This window comes from Callospermophilus lateralis, chromosome 16 (genome assembly GCF_048772815.1).
Source record: "Callospermophilus lateralis isolate mCalLat2 chromosome 16, mCalLat2.hap1, whole genome shotgun sequence".
In the NCBI taxonomy this organism is placed as follows: Eukaryota; Metazoa; Chordata; class Mammalia; order Rodentia; family Sciuridae; genus Callospermophilus; species Callospermophilus lateralis.
The window spans coordinates 80,926,830-80,943,445 of NC_135320.1; the positions used below are offsets into that span (position 1 = coordinate 80,926,830).

Consider the following 16,616-nt stretch of genomic DNA (forward strand, 5'->3'; position numbering starts at 1 on the left):
CTTGATCAAAGCTCAAGTTTTATGAAGTTGAAATGGTTTAGAGGGGCTAAACAGGCTGCCCAAAGTCATACAGCTAACAAGCAGTGGTGACAGGCACGGATTATTGAGCCTGCACTCTTAACCCATACTTTTGGTTAAGTTCTGGGACCATGAGAAGACTTCCAACTTGAACCAGAGACTGGGTGATTGGGGGACTTGTAAAATCTAGGTCTCAGCTCCAGCTTCTACTATGTAACTCTGGTCAAGTGATTAAACTTCTCAGGGACCTCAATGTCCTCATCTATAAAACAAGCTTAATACATGTTGGGCTCACTGACTGCCAAGAGGTTAAAGTGTCACAATGAATATGAAAGTTCCTTTGGAAAACAACAAAAGACACTATAAAACCTCACGGCTGATCTCTATTCAGGAAGTATAATAAGGTCTCCAGATCAACCATCATAAATCCATCTCCAAGCACAACCGAATGTCTGCAGGCATCCTTCGGTGGAGGAACACAAGAGCATAAGCCTGAGGGGCAAAGGGACCTGGGTCTGAATCCCTACGTGGGTCCTAACTGGCCACGTGTGACCTTGGAAATGTACTTAACCTTCCTGAGCCTCCATTTCATAGGTAAATGAGGTGCTGGCTATAAAATACACGGCAAGCCTTTAAAAAAATATCTTTACTTTTGTTAGATTGAGATCTGTATTCTAATGCTAATGGACACCAGGTATAAATTTAAATATGGTATTTTGGGGAGGATTCAGATAAGTTAAGTATGGATCAAATCCCAGGTCTTACATTAACCAGATGTGGGTCTAGGGCAATTTATCACTGATTCTGCTTCCATAACTGTAATAATACCTACTTGACAGGTTGTTATTATGGGAAATGGATGAGAAGAGCCTATGATTTGCCTCATCAGTCTCTGGTGCATGGTAGGTATTTATGAAATGCCAAGTACCATCCCTCACTCCAAAGTAGTTTTACTTTCTGAGTTTCCTTCTCTTTCCTGGGAACCTAGCTGCTCTTCCAGGATCTGGACTCAAGTTGTCTTCTGTGCCAAGAGCCCTGGGCAACATGTGCTCATCATCTTCTCTTCATGAGCACAGCCAGGATTCGCTTGCATGAGCAAGTACTCTTGTTTGTGACCTCCAGGCCTTGGCCTTCCTCTTTCAAGGGCATGGCAAACCTCTTGCCATGCTGGGAGTCTCAGCCCTACCTAATTTGCATATAGCCCACTCCCAGGCATGGGCCTGGCACATAGGAAGGACTCAATAAAGCACAAACTGCAGGTAGTGGAGTCTCCTGGAACAAGCCATTCTCCTTCTCTCAAAAAACACACATGGGCTACATGACAGGCATGCAAAATGACAGGCACTATGAGCTACCCCTGCAGTAATAAAGCCATGTAGTATGTGAAAAATTACAGTGTTGGCATAAAGAAGAAAGTGATAAATTTTCTTATACCATTCTATATACTCTTTGTAGCACTAATCACACTTATAAAATGTTAATTCTATTTGTTTTTAAAATTACCAAAGATAATTCATATACGATCATAGAGATACAAAGATAAAAATTACAATTTTCCCTTTTCCAATTCTGCTTCTTTAAAAGAAACCGAGATAGTAACCTGGAATATGTCTCAGCAAAACTTTGTCCATAATTAAAACACACACATAAATATAGGAGTTTTCATTCCATTCCTCTCAGTTTTTAAAAAACCAAATGAGACATTATTAAATATGAGATTGCATGGCTTGTTTTTTTCCTGCTGAATAAGAATCAAGAAATTCAATATAAATCTAATCATTTTAACTGTAATTATTTTCCACAATAAGTGCTACAACGATTTATGTAACAAGCCCCTATTAAGAAACTTTCAGCTTTTCCCACCAAAAAAATGCTGCAATAGATATTCTTATACACACACTCTTACATGCTGTTACTTTATCTCTGAAAAGATATTCATAGAATCAGGACTGTTGGGAATTATTCATTATATTCAACAGCAATGTATATAAGGACACAGATGTTATTGTGCTTTTTACTATTATTTTTAAATCTAATTTGTTATATTTGATAGCAGAATACATTTCAATTCATAGTACACATAAAGAGCATAATTTTTCATATCTGGTTGTACACAAAGTAGAGTCACACCATTCGTGTCTTCATACATGTACTTAGGGTAATGATGTCCATCTCATTCCACTGTGTTTCCCACCCCACTCCCCCTTCTTTTCTCTCCCTCCCCTTTGCTCTATCTAGAGTTCATCTAATCCTCCCATGCTCTGCCCTCTAACCCCATTATGAATCAGCATCCTTATATCAGAGAAAACATTTGACATTTGAGTTTTTGGGTTTGGCTAAAATTTTTTTTTTTAATATTTTATTTTTTAGTTTTTTTGGCGGACACAACATCTTTGTATGTGGTGCTGAGGATCGAACCCGGGCCGCACGCATGCCAGGCGAGCGCGCTACCGCTTGAGCCACATTCCCAGCCCCGGGTTTGGCTAATTTTACTTAGCATTATATTCTCCAACTCCACCCATTTACCTACAAATGCCATGATTTTGTTATTGTGTTTTTTAATGAAAGACTTAACTAAAGAAAATCAGACTTTTTGTATTTTATAAAATATTAACATTTGCTTTTCTGTTTATACACTTAACCTAGCTTTCCACTGGTTGTCTTTTTCTTATCAACTTGTAAGAATGCCTTGAGTAAGAGAGAGCAATGTTTTTTAACATGTAACTATGATATAGTGAGATATGTAGTTTGGTTTTTGTCCAGGATTCCTGGCTTAAAACTCTCTTCAGTAAGGATCATAAAAAGTACAATTTTTCTTCCTTGGCACAGGTAAAACAAAAAAAATAAAACAAAAAAACTTGAATCTTTCCCTTTCTGTCACAGTGGCCGTAGAGAACTTCTCTGTGCTAGACTTGATAGAACCATAAGATCCTCCTTACTCCAGAGGGGGTGAGAAGAATCTGAATAGATAGTACTGGGGTTCCCCACCTTGTCTGTCAACATCGCATCACACCCTTTTTATCCAATCACATTTTAACACAGTTGCCTATGCTTCAATCATACGTAAGCAATAAAAGTCTCCATAAAAACTGAAAGGACAGGGTTTGGAGAGCTTCTGGGTTGCTGAACACACAGAAGTTCCTGGAAACAGGCACAACAGGAGAGAAATAGATGCTCTGTGCCCTTCCATCATACCACAATTCTATACATTTCTCCATTATTCTTTGTAATATCCTTTATAACAAAGTGGTAAATGTGTTGAGTTCTGTGAGCTGCTTGAGCAAATTAATCGAGTCCAAGGAAGGGGTTGTGGGAACCCCAATTTATAGCTGGCAGGTCAGATGCACAGATAAAACAAGTTGGGTCTTGTGACTAGCATCAGAGGGGGGAAGACTGTGTGTGCTTGGAATCTGACAGTATCTCCAGGTAGACAGTATCAGAACTGAATGGAATTAAACAGCACTCAGCGAGTGTCTGCTGCAGAGTTAGCTGCTTGCTTGTTGGTGAGAAAACCCACTTTTTTACCTAGTATTCAGGATTGAATCAAGGGATACTCTACCACCAAGGTATGTCCCAGCCCCTTTATTATTTAAGACAGGATCTTGCTAAGTTGCTGAGGCTGGCCTCCAATTTTTGATCCTCCTGGCAGCTTCCTGAATTGCTGGGATTATAGCCCACCACACTGGGCTCCCCACACCTTTTAAAGTCATAGAAATACGTGTTGGAAGTATACAATACAAAAACTGAATTTGAATTGGTTTTTCCTTGTTTAACATCAGGCAAATTTTTTTTAATTTGCCTTTTAATTTATTTACAGTGGGTTTCACCATACAAAAACTGTTAAATTTCATTAGCTAAATATATATTATTCCCAAAGATTTTTGGATTCTTTTGCCTTATGTTCCTAAACCTTTTAATCTTTACTTTAAAAAAAAAAAATTTAACCTTCAAATGCAAAGCAATGTATTTGTTTGCAAGATAGGTTCTAAAGTTATTTATTTTTTTGCTGCTGGGGATCAAACTCAGGGTCTCTTGCATGCTAGTCAAGCCCTGTACCACTAGGCTGTTTCCCCAGCTGGGTAATATTACTTAAAGCATGTTCTTAATCTTTATAATAATTACTTTTATTCTGTTTTCAATACTGAAATAGTTAATCCATCTGCAATGGATTTATTTATGACATGAGAAATAGTTCTAGCCTTATTCTCTTTCTTCTACATAAATATATATTGCTATTTAACATGGTTTATAGAAATCATCCATTTAGTTTTGACTGAAAAAATGAACATGTGACAAAACCCAGAGGGAGCAGGTCAGGTTTCACAAGAGAAGGTGATGGAATAAAAACCTGAACCATTAACAGCTGTCTAAAAAGCACTCCTGGGGTAGAACATTCACGGCAAAAGCTAACGGTGTAACATACATGTATGCAAAGCACCCAGGAGTAAAAGAGCTAGCGTTTGCCTGAGCAACAGAGACACAGACAAACTGACATGGGATCTTGGTTTCTCAATCTCACCATACATGATCTAGAACTAGGTAGGTTGAGGTATTAAAAAGTGCTGTGCTCTATTCTTTTCATCAGACTGAGGCTAGGATCCTTTTTGACCTAACATCCATAAAACCAGCACCACTCATCCATGACCCTGAAAATGCTTTGTTTCAATTTTTCCGCAGTCACTCCATAATAACTATAAACATGTAACTGGGGAGTGAGGGCTGGATTTATTTACTTGGATACGACATTGACTAGTTTGAAAACAAGAGTTACTTCATGAGTGAGTTATTGCACTTCCCTAAGCCTCAGTTTCCTCATCTCTTCCCACCACTGCTCACTGTACAGGTCTTCTGGTAAGATTAAAAGAAGGCCTTGGAGGCAGAAAGCCCCGAGGATATATTTTTTAAAAGGCCTCTTTTCATGCCATTCTGGATGATTCATTCCTTTAATTTCTCAAGGCCATTCTAAAATTGGGTTGTTCTTTCACAGTTCCAGCCAAGGCTCAGCAAGAACTTGCCCCAGACCATGGTGTGTTATCTAGAAGCTCAGCATGTACACTCCCAATTTTGCAGCCCTGTCAAATCCATCAGCTAACAGAGTGCCAAGAAAGATACCTGCAGAGTCCCACGGGGCTGTTACTCAGCTTTCAAACATCACCTGGACATTGCTTCCCTCAAGCAGTGGCAGAGATGTGTTCTCTTGGGATTTTGTCACTCAGGCTTCTTAGTTGCCAGGAAAAACACATCACGCTGTTTTGCCGATTGCTGTGCAGGTAATGGCAGCGCTTGGAGATCTGGCCCCCAAGACAAGCTAGCAAAGCAACAACCAATTCCTCCCCTGCGGCAGCCTCTGCAGTGTGACTATGCAACGTAGGCAAGTCTTAATAGACAGGGTTGTTCAAAAACCGTGGCCCCCCATTTTACTAGCAATAAATGAACTTCCATCAAGCACCTACACTGTGATCCAAAGGCAATTTAGGTTATTAGCTCTGTGGTCTTGGAAATGTCTCCAAATTCTTCTGAGCATTGGTGTCTTGATTTGTAAATTATGTATAAAAGACTTAGAGATAAAATAAAACCTCACTGGGGTCTTGTCCTGGTAAGTGAGGTGCCTAGCCTGAGCACATACCCTCCAGCCCAGTGTTCCTCAAACTGTTTTGATCATCCACTCCTGTCAGTTAAATATTTTACAGCATATATTTCCAATCAAGACTTATTTAAGTCATGTATGTATTAATATTTTATGCTACATGCATATGCTGTACTATATTTTCTAATGAACTGCTAATATAAATCAGTGGCTCTGACCTCAATTCCAACCATTCCAAAAACCTTGAAGTTGAATGAAAAATCCTGCTTCGCATTTTTTTTTTTTAAATTCAGTGAAAATCTAAATCTGTATGTTTTGAAAATATCAAGGGCTCTATGACCATAAAACCATTTAAAATCACAGAGGAAACATCAGCTGAATCTAAAGATCCTGAGAGGACAAGAAGCTTGTTCTCTCAGGGTGTATAGCCTGGTGAGTCTCAAGGAATGAAAGAAATCAAAAGGAGGCAGGTCTGTCTGGTTTCGGCTGCTGGGGAAATGCAGTATTTCTGAGGCACTGTGAACCCCTCCTTAGGGTACCTAGAGTATATTTTGGAGGTTATAAAAGTATCTTTATCTCATTTTATAACAGGACAGAATAGAGATCCTCCTCTGTTTCATAAGTAGAAAAACTGAGGTCTGAGAAGCGAGACAGCTGTTATGGTGTTCCTGTCAGAGGAGGGATGGTGTGCCAGCCTCTCCCTGGGCACCTCCAACTGCTCGCTCCACAGGTGACATGAATCCCACAAACGTGACCTCAGCATAGGTCTCCACTTGAGACCTCCTGTAAAAGGTGCTGCCCTGAGTGTGGACGAGACCACAGGGTGCTCCGAAGCGTGCGTGTTGTGATTCAGAATGCACACAACAGTTTGAAAAGAAATGTGGCTGATTATATTTTCGTCTTCTAGTTCATCTGAATCTTCTACAGAAAACACGTTAATAACATTTTTTATGATCTGCTTCTGTAACACATCATACTTACCCACGGGGGCGGAGGGACTTAAAAAAAATGCCAGTGAGAAAAACTAGCCCCAGGGAGGTATTCTAGACTGCCCCCGGCCCCCATATACACACAACTCTCCATAAAGACAAAGAATAGGTCTCATCAACCATCTGGGACACAGCAGATCTGAAAATGTCCTGTTGTCTGTGCATACAGTGGCAAAGTGGCTGAGCAAAGTCACCCTCTGCCAACACCTAAGTGCTCTGTTCTATGGCACTGATCACCAGTGATAAACACTTCAGAATCAATAACTTATTTGCTTCCATATCCAAAGAGGGCATCAAAAATCAATAAATACTCATCTTTCAGTCTAATGTCTCAACTGGTGAGATCTCTCTGGTCCTGGAAACAAACACTTTCAAGATCTGAGTCCACAAAGCAAACTACAGAGGGGAGTCCAACACATATGACTGCCCGCTACAGACCACTAGGTAGACTGCCTTCAGATGATGTCTCGGGTGAAGAACTCAAGCGATATTCCATTTGGCCAGCGGTGTATATGAAGGAGGCAGGATTTCTGCAAAACTTGGGGGCGCCACACACAGAACTAAAAACCAAGACCTGCATTGCTCCACAGACTTCATACAGGGAAATTAAGCTTTACATCTTAATACAGGAAAATGGAATCCCAGTTGAATGAAGCATAAGTCATCCAACAGTGGTCAAAATGCAATTTGCAACGTGAGGCAAGGTATAGGTAGGACACAGAGTCTTGCCTGTAATGTCAAGGAGGGTCTGTGTTAGGCTGAGAGCAGGTCCTTTGAGAAAACTACAGGTGGTCATGGATTTGAATTTTCGTGTAAACCATAAAGAGGATTAGCTGACAAGGACCGAAAACCACAATCGATTTCACCTGGTGAATGATAAATGAAGCTATTATTATTTCTACGAAGACAGGACCATTAGGGCACAGAAGCACTTTCTTATATTCACCAAGAAGTTTTCTTGTTGAATTGAGGCTTTAAAAAAATCCCAAACTACCGGTCCTGGAATGAGTGCTCACAATTTATTTAAAATAATTTCCTGTCATGTCTACTCCATAAGTTTCAGAAGCATATCATAAAAAATAACTCATTTTCAATAAAAATGAGAGCACTCATTCTCTGACCAGCAGAATGGAAGACGTGTGTACACACACACACACACACACACACACACCCCACATACCACACAGCTTCTGACTTCAAGTAACAGGATATGTGAGCCAATAGGTAGAATACAAAATTGAAACTTCTTTAAAAAAGGAGTTTTAAGATTATTTTAAAAAAGAGATTCCAGTTTTCTAAAGGCATTCTTTCAGTCCCTCCCATTTCATCCCCTATAATTTGAGGAGCAATGTTCTTCTGGGTAAGTATACTCATTTGGTGGCAGGGGCTGGGGGGACCCTTTCCTGAACCATTCAAGGAAATCATTATTAGAGTTTGTTTTCAGCTCTGAAGCGCAATAATGGACCCACAAGAATGCAAAGGGCCTTGAAGGCCCAAAGAAATTTGTTCCGACTTGGCTCAAAAATCACCACTGCAGTATTTCTATTGAAATCCTCTACTTCTAGCGGCCTACAATTTATTAATTTTTACTAATAAGCTTATTTTAATTCAAAAAGATCTTTTAAAAAATCTAGTTATCATTCACAAACAGAATATAGCAAAAAGATAAAGTTCCTAAACCAGTAGATTTTGTATGTCTTGACATTGCTTTCTCATCTTCTTAATAAAATGCTATTTTGTCTTTTTATCTATTTCTGTCATGAAAATTTCTCTCTCCACTGAAAACCACAGTACTAAAATTAACATTATATGGCAGCATGGTAAAACACTGAGTTTAATTACCAACTCTAGTTGCAACAGACTTCATATTGCACCTTCAAATTTGTCTGCTTTCTATCCACTGATAAATTTAGTACTTTACCTTTAAAAATCTAAGATTTCATTTTGCATTATGAGCTATTTCTTAAAATAAATTAATTTTACAGAAGGAAAACCTGTAGGGAACACCACACATTAATTTTTCTTTATAAAAAGCATAAATCCTCTCTTATAAAACTACTTATTACATAATTCTAACTGAAAGAAAACGGGAGAGAGAAAACAGAAGGCAGTGAGAAAGCTATGAAATTGCTCATAACAACTGAGCTGTAGTAGACTCTCATCAAATTACATACCACTGTCATCCCCTCCCCCAAAATTAAAGGGTTTAAGTCCCTTAACTTTCAGATTAACAATGTTATAGATTTCTAGGGGGCACCATGTGTTACTAATAAGCTAACATTTATTCTAAATATATCTTGGCATAAATTTTAAGGAAGCCATCATACAATAATAAAATACACATTTTGGTTTGAGATACATATGGGAAGCACGCACACACACACACAAATATAGAAAAAGATCTAGAACAAGCAGATTGGGGGAGGGAGGAGAGGGAAAGGAAAGGTATGAGGGAATAAGATTGATCAAATTATGTGCATCCACAATGTGGCATAAGGAATCCCACTGTCATGTATAATCACAATGCACCAATAAAAAAAAATAAATTTTGTTTACAAATAAAGACGACAACGATGACCTAGAAGTAGGTTTATCCTGAATCTTTATTCCCAGAGGGAAAAAAACAAATATATGTGTGTGTGTGTGTGTGTGTAGATATTTATTTATTTATTTATATATATATATATTTATATTTATTTATTTACTTAAGATTAATGCTTTAAACTCATTTGGTAAAATAGCATTCAATCTACCCATGCTTACTAGGAACCAACGGACTCTCACTTTATAAACATACAGTATTAGCCTTGATTTAAATGGCACTGAAGTGGTAAGCTCTTCTTTTTCAAAAGCCATACCTGACTTCTGAGCCATACGCATAAATCCCTGGTGGCAAGGGCAGACATCCCATGAAGGAGAAAGACTGAAATCAAGGTGCCAAGCTGGGATATATCCCCTTGTGGGTCTGAGTGGGGCAGCAGATTTGCTTGCAGGCCCCTCACTCACAAGGTTGGCAACCCAGTGCTGGCTTTTGATGAGATCTTTCTCCACAGGGTTGCTTGAGTATCCTCAGAACATGGCTGTCAACCTCCTCCAAGAAAACGACCAGAAAGAGGGCCAGAGGGAGGGCGCTCTCTCTTTTATGAACTGGCCTTGGAAACCATATGATATACTTTTGATTATATTTCATTCATTGGAAAGCAGTTACTAAATCTGGCGTGCATTCAAGGGGAAGGGGAATTAGGTTCCATCTCTGGTCTGGAAAGAAATGTCAAAGAATTATAATATATTTTAAAGCCTTCACAGTGCTCAACAAACTATTAGCTATTTTAAACATATATTAGCAAAAAGAAAAGGGGGAGAGTACAAAGGAAGCTTTGCAGGTACTACTAAGGTACACTTTCTAAACTACCATGTTTCCTAGATTGGTAATATTAAGACTTCAAAACTTAGGAACAACACAGGAAAAATCCATGGCTGGGAGAATTCTCCTGTGCCCCCCAAGAAGTTGACAGTTTTATTTTTAAAAAAGATGTCCTCATACCCAGCAGGGACAGTGAGAGACAAATTCCCAAAGCAATTTCAAACTAAAGGGCTTACAGAGATATGACAATGTGCATCTGAAAAATAATTCTCTTAAAATATAACACTACTTACTAATTAATACTGATAAAGCTAATGTGTAAAAATAATATATTCTAGAGTAAGACCCTTCACAATTTTCAACCATCTTTCAAATCACTTTGGGAAGCTAAGTTACTGGTAATTTCCAGTTAGAATTATAAAAAAACGTTACTTAAATCTTTAAAGAACATCACGAGGCTTCTCTGTCACTTAAGCACTGTGAGAAAACAAGAAAATTATGAAAACATATTGGGAAACAGACACAAGGGTTCAGCCTCTTGTGGCTTCCTTGGATGAGGCCAAAACCTTTGGACGGGAACAACTTGGATTCCACTGAGCATGTATCATGGAAAGATATGCAACACCACCGTTTTACTCATCTAGCTATTCTTAAGAATTAAATGTCACAGTGCTGCCCACGCAAGCTGACCAAAACTCTGAATATGCCACACTGGTTTGTGACTGCAGAAACCCATCAGGCCCCAGCAGTCTGTGAGAGCTTGTAAGGATTTGGATTCATCCACATTTCCAAGTCATGGGCACAATTACTACTGGGGCCCCTATCTGGGAACCTCTGAAGTCACCCCACAGATTATATCTGAACTCATTCGTGAATATTCATGATTAGTGAATATTTAACAACTGTAATCAGAAAGCTTCAGAAGGAGGACCCTTCCAGCCTATAACAGCAATTAATTGCACATTTACTGAGTCCCTACCACACTTCAGAAGATGAGTAGAGTGGCTGTTGAGGGCAGAGCTGGGCAGCTGGGCTCTCCTTGCATGACCCTGGACATGTTCATCTGGTTCTTCAAGCTTTATTCCATCATCTATTAAATGGGCATAATGGCACATACTTCACAGGTTTCTTTGGGCTAGATCAGTACACCATGAACACCCAGTGAATGCCATTTCCTGCTCTCAGCCCCCTCCTCACACTGTCACTCCCCTCACTGTACCCTTGAGATTCCCTTTACAACACTTTCTAGTTTCTAATTATAGTTATTTTCCAGTTTGATGAGCCGACTAACATTTCTCTCCCTCACTGGCCAAAACATTCACGGAGAGAGAGATTGTCTGACCCCATGTACCCAACAACTAAAACAGTAACTTATTACAGGTGCTCAATAAGTAGTTGCTGAATAAGCAACCTTGACAAATGCACAAAACTCAGACATGGAAGTCACAGTACCAGCCCTCAACAAGGAGTTCACAGGTCAGTGCAGCAGTTTTCCATTGTAGTTACAAGTCAGACTCACTTGGGAAGTAATACATATCATTTACACTTTAATACCTGCAACAACTTTAGAGTCTGGGCCTAAGGGACATCTGTCCCTATTTTTGTTTTTTAAGAGTACTTCAGAGGACTCTAATGAACATCCAGGGGGCAGAATCACTGGTCTAATTCAACAGAGTTGGTCAGCAAACACACACTGGGACATGTATTCTCCTACAGAAGCACTGAATGGAAGGAACTCCTGCGATGAGGGAGATATACTACACCTTCACCAACCAATATGTTAGCCATTAGTCATGTGTGGCCCTTGAGTCTTTGAAACATGGCTACTGCAACATCGAGGAACAGCCTTTAAATCTTACTTGACTATTAATTTAAATTTAAAAAGCCATGTGCAACTAGAGGGTGCTCTGATGGATAATGCAGACCCAGGGGACAATCATTTGGGAGGCTGAGGGACCCAAACTCATCAGTGGCCCCATCCACAAAGAAAGTGCAGTGTAGTAGAGGAGATGACACCCAACTCTGCAGAGACCCTTGAATTCTCCCCTTTACAGAGGGGCCATACATCATTTCAGAGCAGCTGTGACCAAAGGAAACCCTTTAAACAACAAAATGAAGCATGTCCTCAAGTAAAAAAGCCTTTGTGTGAGCTGTTGCATGACAAGGTCATTGTGGCAAAGGAAGCACATTTGGAAAAGGGTAGAGATGGCAGCACCTCCTAGCTTGGAGCAAGGGTCTCCCTTCTGTGGCTCACAAGCCTGGAGCCTCCAGCATGAGCCATAACGATGTGGAGAACTGACAGTTGTTCCTCAGGCAGAAAACGGCTCATTAAGCTCTTTATAAAATCACACTGCTCCAATGTTATCTGTAGATTCATGAAATAAAATAGAGATGGTGCTCATGCTGTGTGTTGTGGTGGATCTTAAATGTCCCTCAGAGGGCAGTGTGTGGAAGGCTTGGTGCCCCGCTCCTGGCACTCCTGAAGAGGAAGGGTCCTTCAGGAAGTGGGGCCTAGCTGGAGGAAGGGCCACACAGGTACATGGGGAGCCTGGCACCTTTCTCTCTCTCTGCGTCCTGGCCACTGTAGAGTGAACAGCTTTGTTCCACCACATTCCCTCCACCCTGATATTGTGCCTTACCATAGGCCCAAAGCAACAGCGCCAAACAATCACACACTGAAACTGTGAGCCAAAATAAATCTTTCTTCCTTTAAGCTGATTTTCTCAGGTATTTTATTATAGTGGTAAAAAGCTGACTATGACTGGATCTGCCATGCTTCCCACCTACAATTTATTAAGCATCCACCACGTGGTAGGTAGTATATTAGGGACCCTAAGAGTTCTCATTTTGTCGATACAATACACTGCAAATTAGATAATATCTTCTTATTTTATGGGAGGAAATTCAAGACTCATATAAATTCAAAAAGTTAAACAATTTACTTAACTTTAACAAGTAGGGCAAAGCTAGGACTTAAACTTGGACCTTGAGTTTCTTTTTAAAAAGGGTGTACTGTGTTCTACACATATACACACTTTCAAATACCATTTATTTTATGTTTCTTCAAATCCCAACAAAGGGTCCAATGAATCTCCTTGTATATATTTCAAATATATATATATATATATTTGGTGCATAACATGCGTAACTCAGAAAGTGCAAATACTAAAGCAGCATTTGATGAATTATCACAAAGTCAACTTTACCATGTAACCACCAATCAATTCAAGAAAAACAAAGTACCAGCCCCTCAAAAGACACCTATGACACCTTCTAGTTATTTACCCCACATACCACCCTAAAGGGCTAAGATTGATCCAGGGCCTACCACACTGTGCAAATTCATTAAGATGAAGCAAAGGACAGAAGTTATGAATTAGTTATGAATTAATTTAGACCAAAACTTAAAACATGATTTGGCCACAACACAACAAGACCACCATTATTTATCTACCTTAATTAGACATTAATATTTTATTGAGGTTGGGCACTGGGGCGCATGCCTGTAATCCCAGTGGCTTGAGAGACTGAAGCAGGAGGATCACGAGTTCAAAGTCAGCCTCAGCAACTCAGCAAGACCTAAAGCAAATTAGTGAGACCCCTATGTCTAATAAAATACCAAAAGGGGCTGAGGATGTGGCTCAGTGGTTAAGTGCCCCTGGGTTCAATTCCCGATACCAAAAAACAAAACAACCTCCCCCCGCACCAAAAAAAAAAAAAAAAAAAAACAACAACAAAAAAGAAAAAAGAAAAATTGGTATTTTATTGAATATAAAGATTTAGGGAGTAGTATCAAGAAACTGGGGTGCAAAAGGTGTTAACGATTACTTTTAGAGACTGTCTTGAGGTCTGGGGGACTGAAAGAAGATAGGTTTCCATTTACATAAGCCAGTGATTCCCAGCTCCAATGAGTGGGTCAGAGCCATAAAGGGGCTCCTTTCAGCTCTGCCAAGTGTACAATGATAAAATTAAGAGGAACCATCATTTACTATACTCCCATAACATTAGGCCCCTTAGTGAGCTGGAGATGTGGCTCAGTGGTAAAGTGCTTGCCTGGCATGCACAAGGTCCCAGGTTCAATACCCAACACCACAAAAACAAATAAAGAACATTAGGCTCCTTATAGATATTAGTGCATTTAAGTATCTGCAACAACTCAATACTACCCCATTCCCATCTTACAGATGAGAAAAAAGGAAGTTCAGGAAAGTGAACATTTATAACCATCTCAAGGTCACTTTGTTAATAAGAAGGCATGCATCTGTGCCTCTATGAAGCCTATGCTCTTTGTGTTACAGTCTCTATCACCCTGGAGGGGTTTTCTGAGGAGGTATACCAGCCAACTGATTTCTCAGAAGAGTGGCCTCCAGGCAGGTGAGTTGGTACTGCAATAATGATACCAAGATGTGTGTCAGAGCTGGAAATGTATTTTATGTTTCCAAGCCTCTCCTTCCTGCAGTACTGTAGCCTACTGTTTCTTGTTGGTACCCACTGTTTTCCTTACTTTGGTGTGTTTCTTCTTATTCACTAGCCCTTTTGTTTCTAAGTTGACAAAGTCACTAGATCAAAGTTAAAACATTTAGTTTCATGGGTTATTTGGCATCCCACTGACCAACAATAAGATTGCTGGCATATCTATAAAAATCTGAACTCACACCTGCTCTGATATTCACATCATCCCCTGGTCAATGCTGATTTCAAATGTGCACAGATGCTATGAAGAAGGAAAGATTCCCACATGTTTAATTGAGGCCACCATCACAGACTGATCCAACCACACAAAGATTTTAAATATCTCCCATATCCTTTGTGACAGAAAACCACTATCACTCTTAAGTTCTTAAATGCATAATAAAATCCATGGCAACTAACCTTTTATCTTCCTAATAAGAAGGAATTTTTTTTCTTCCTAATGCTGGGGAAACAGTATAATAGAAAACTCTGTGGACATTACTTATGATTTGTGCTTACCTTGACCAGAATTATATATTGCTTTTACAGATTTCTTCACTTTCTGCAAGGCTGTTCTATCTTGGTCTAGAGCCTAAAAGAGAAAAGTATAAAAAAAAAAAAAAAAGGTGTTAGAAATTTGGTACATAAAAGAAAAAAAAAATTCATTCAAAACTATGAGCACCAAAGCAGCAACAAACTGATATAACCTGAATCCTTTTCTTTTGAGTTTCCACCTGGAGAGGGAGGAAGATGAGCACAAGATGATTGCACAGTACCCAGGAACAGAACACATCTTAGCAATGGAAATTCCAGCCAGAAAAAAACATTTGGAAGAGTGTAATAAGTAGGAATGACCTTCTCATAAGTGCTTTTAAATCTGAGGATTTTAGTGTTAAAAAAAATTAAGTATGACATATGGCAGTTGTATTTTAAAAATCTGTCTACTAAGAAAGCACAGTATGGAAATGCCACCATGATGCTTGTGATGCTCTTAAATGATTTGAGGATGATGTAACAACATATGTGCCACAGTCTACTTGTGTTCTAAGTGGGATGCTGCGGGTTAACTCTGGTGCTGGCTATATGATTATGGATGGTTGGTTAAAATTTAGCAAACTATACACTTAGGATATGAACTCTTTTCTGTAATACTAACTTCAGGTCCTTTTTGCTTTTCCAGGGTCTGTGGTTCACAGGCTGGGAACCCCTAGACAGTGGGTCAAGTTTTGGAAGGCAGAAGCAAAGAGCAGAACAATAAGCTCAAGTAGACACACAGTTTAAAACATTACGTGCACAAGGACATCCATCATAGCACTTATGCCTAAGAACTTCAGATGACAGAAGGGAAGCCCACAGAGGGGTAAGCCTTTCCTGAGGGTTGTGGAGAGTTGAAAGGGACAATGCAATGGCAGCAGGCACCTGTTGTTCCCTTTCTTCTTTCCTGCCTTTCTAAACATATAGTTCAATCGTGGTTCATGAGCCATTTCCCTTCAGCTCTCCAGACACCAGTAACTGGGGAACCTGACCCAGGGGGAACCTGACGGATGCTGGGCTCTAAGTCCTTCTCAGGATCTCTGGGCTTGAGAACAGGGATCCAATGCCCAGTCTCTTTTTGGTAAGGTTAGCCTGGGACCACCAGTGGTTTTGTTTCTAGATGTGTAAAGAATCTGGCCAGATCCAACGTTAACAGAAACAAAGCAACAGAGATGAGGTAGAGAAGGTCCTGGCTGCATCTGAGTCCCAGCTATCATTACTGCAGTTTGAGTATATGAGATAAATTCTTTCTGTTCCAGTCAGTTGAGGTTGGGATCCTGTCACTTGCAACCACAAGTCCTAAATAATGCAAGAAGAAAAGTTTACTGAGCACTGACTGCAGGTCAGGCAGAATACTTGTTACATAAGATACATATGCTTTCAATTATCTTCTTGCAATGAATCTTTAAAAAACAACTCTGTGAAGTATCAGCTCCATTTTTGGATAAGAAACTGTGATGGGCCTTTATTAAATATTTGTAGGAATGGAGGGAGGGAAATTTAACTCATTTGCCCAAGGTCAGAGCCAGAAAGTGCTGTAGTCACATTTCACTTTAATGTCTATCAAATCCAAAGGTGCTTGCTTTTCCTACCGGGATGCTCGTATGGAGACCAGGGTTAGCAGACAGTGTCCATACTAATTCCATCATGCCTGTCACGTTATACCTCTGCA

The 16,616-nt window shown here is 39.7% G+C and overlaps 1 protein-coding gene across 5 annotated transcripts in view; it reads right to left on the reverse strand.

Annotated features, from left to right (window-relative positions):
- The window catches only part of Asap1 (ArfGAP with SH3 domain, ankyrin repeat and PH domain 1), a 341,517-nt gene that overhangs the window by 138,693 nt on the left and 186,208 nt on the right, over positions 1–16,616 (reverse strand). For all 5 annotated transcript variants that reach the window (XM_076836260.2, XM_076836257.2, XM_076836258.2 and 2 more), the window contains exon 4: positions 14,930–15,002. In XM_076836260.2, the coding sequence (XP_076692375.1) occupies positions 14,930–15,002 (73 nt within the window). The remainder of the gene's footprint in view (positions 1–14,929; positions 15,003–16,616) is intronic.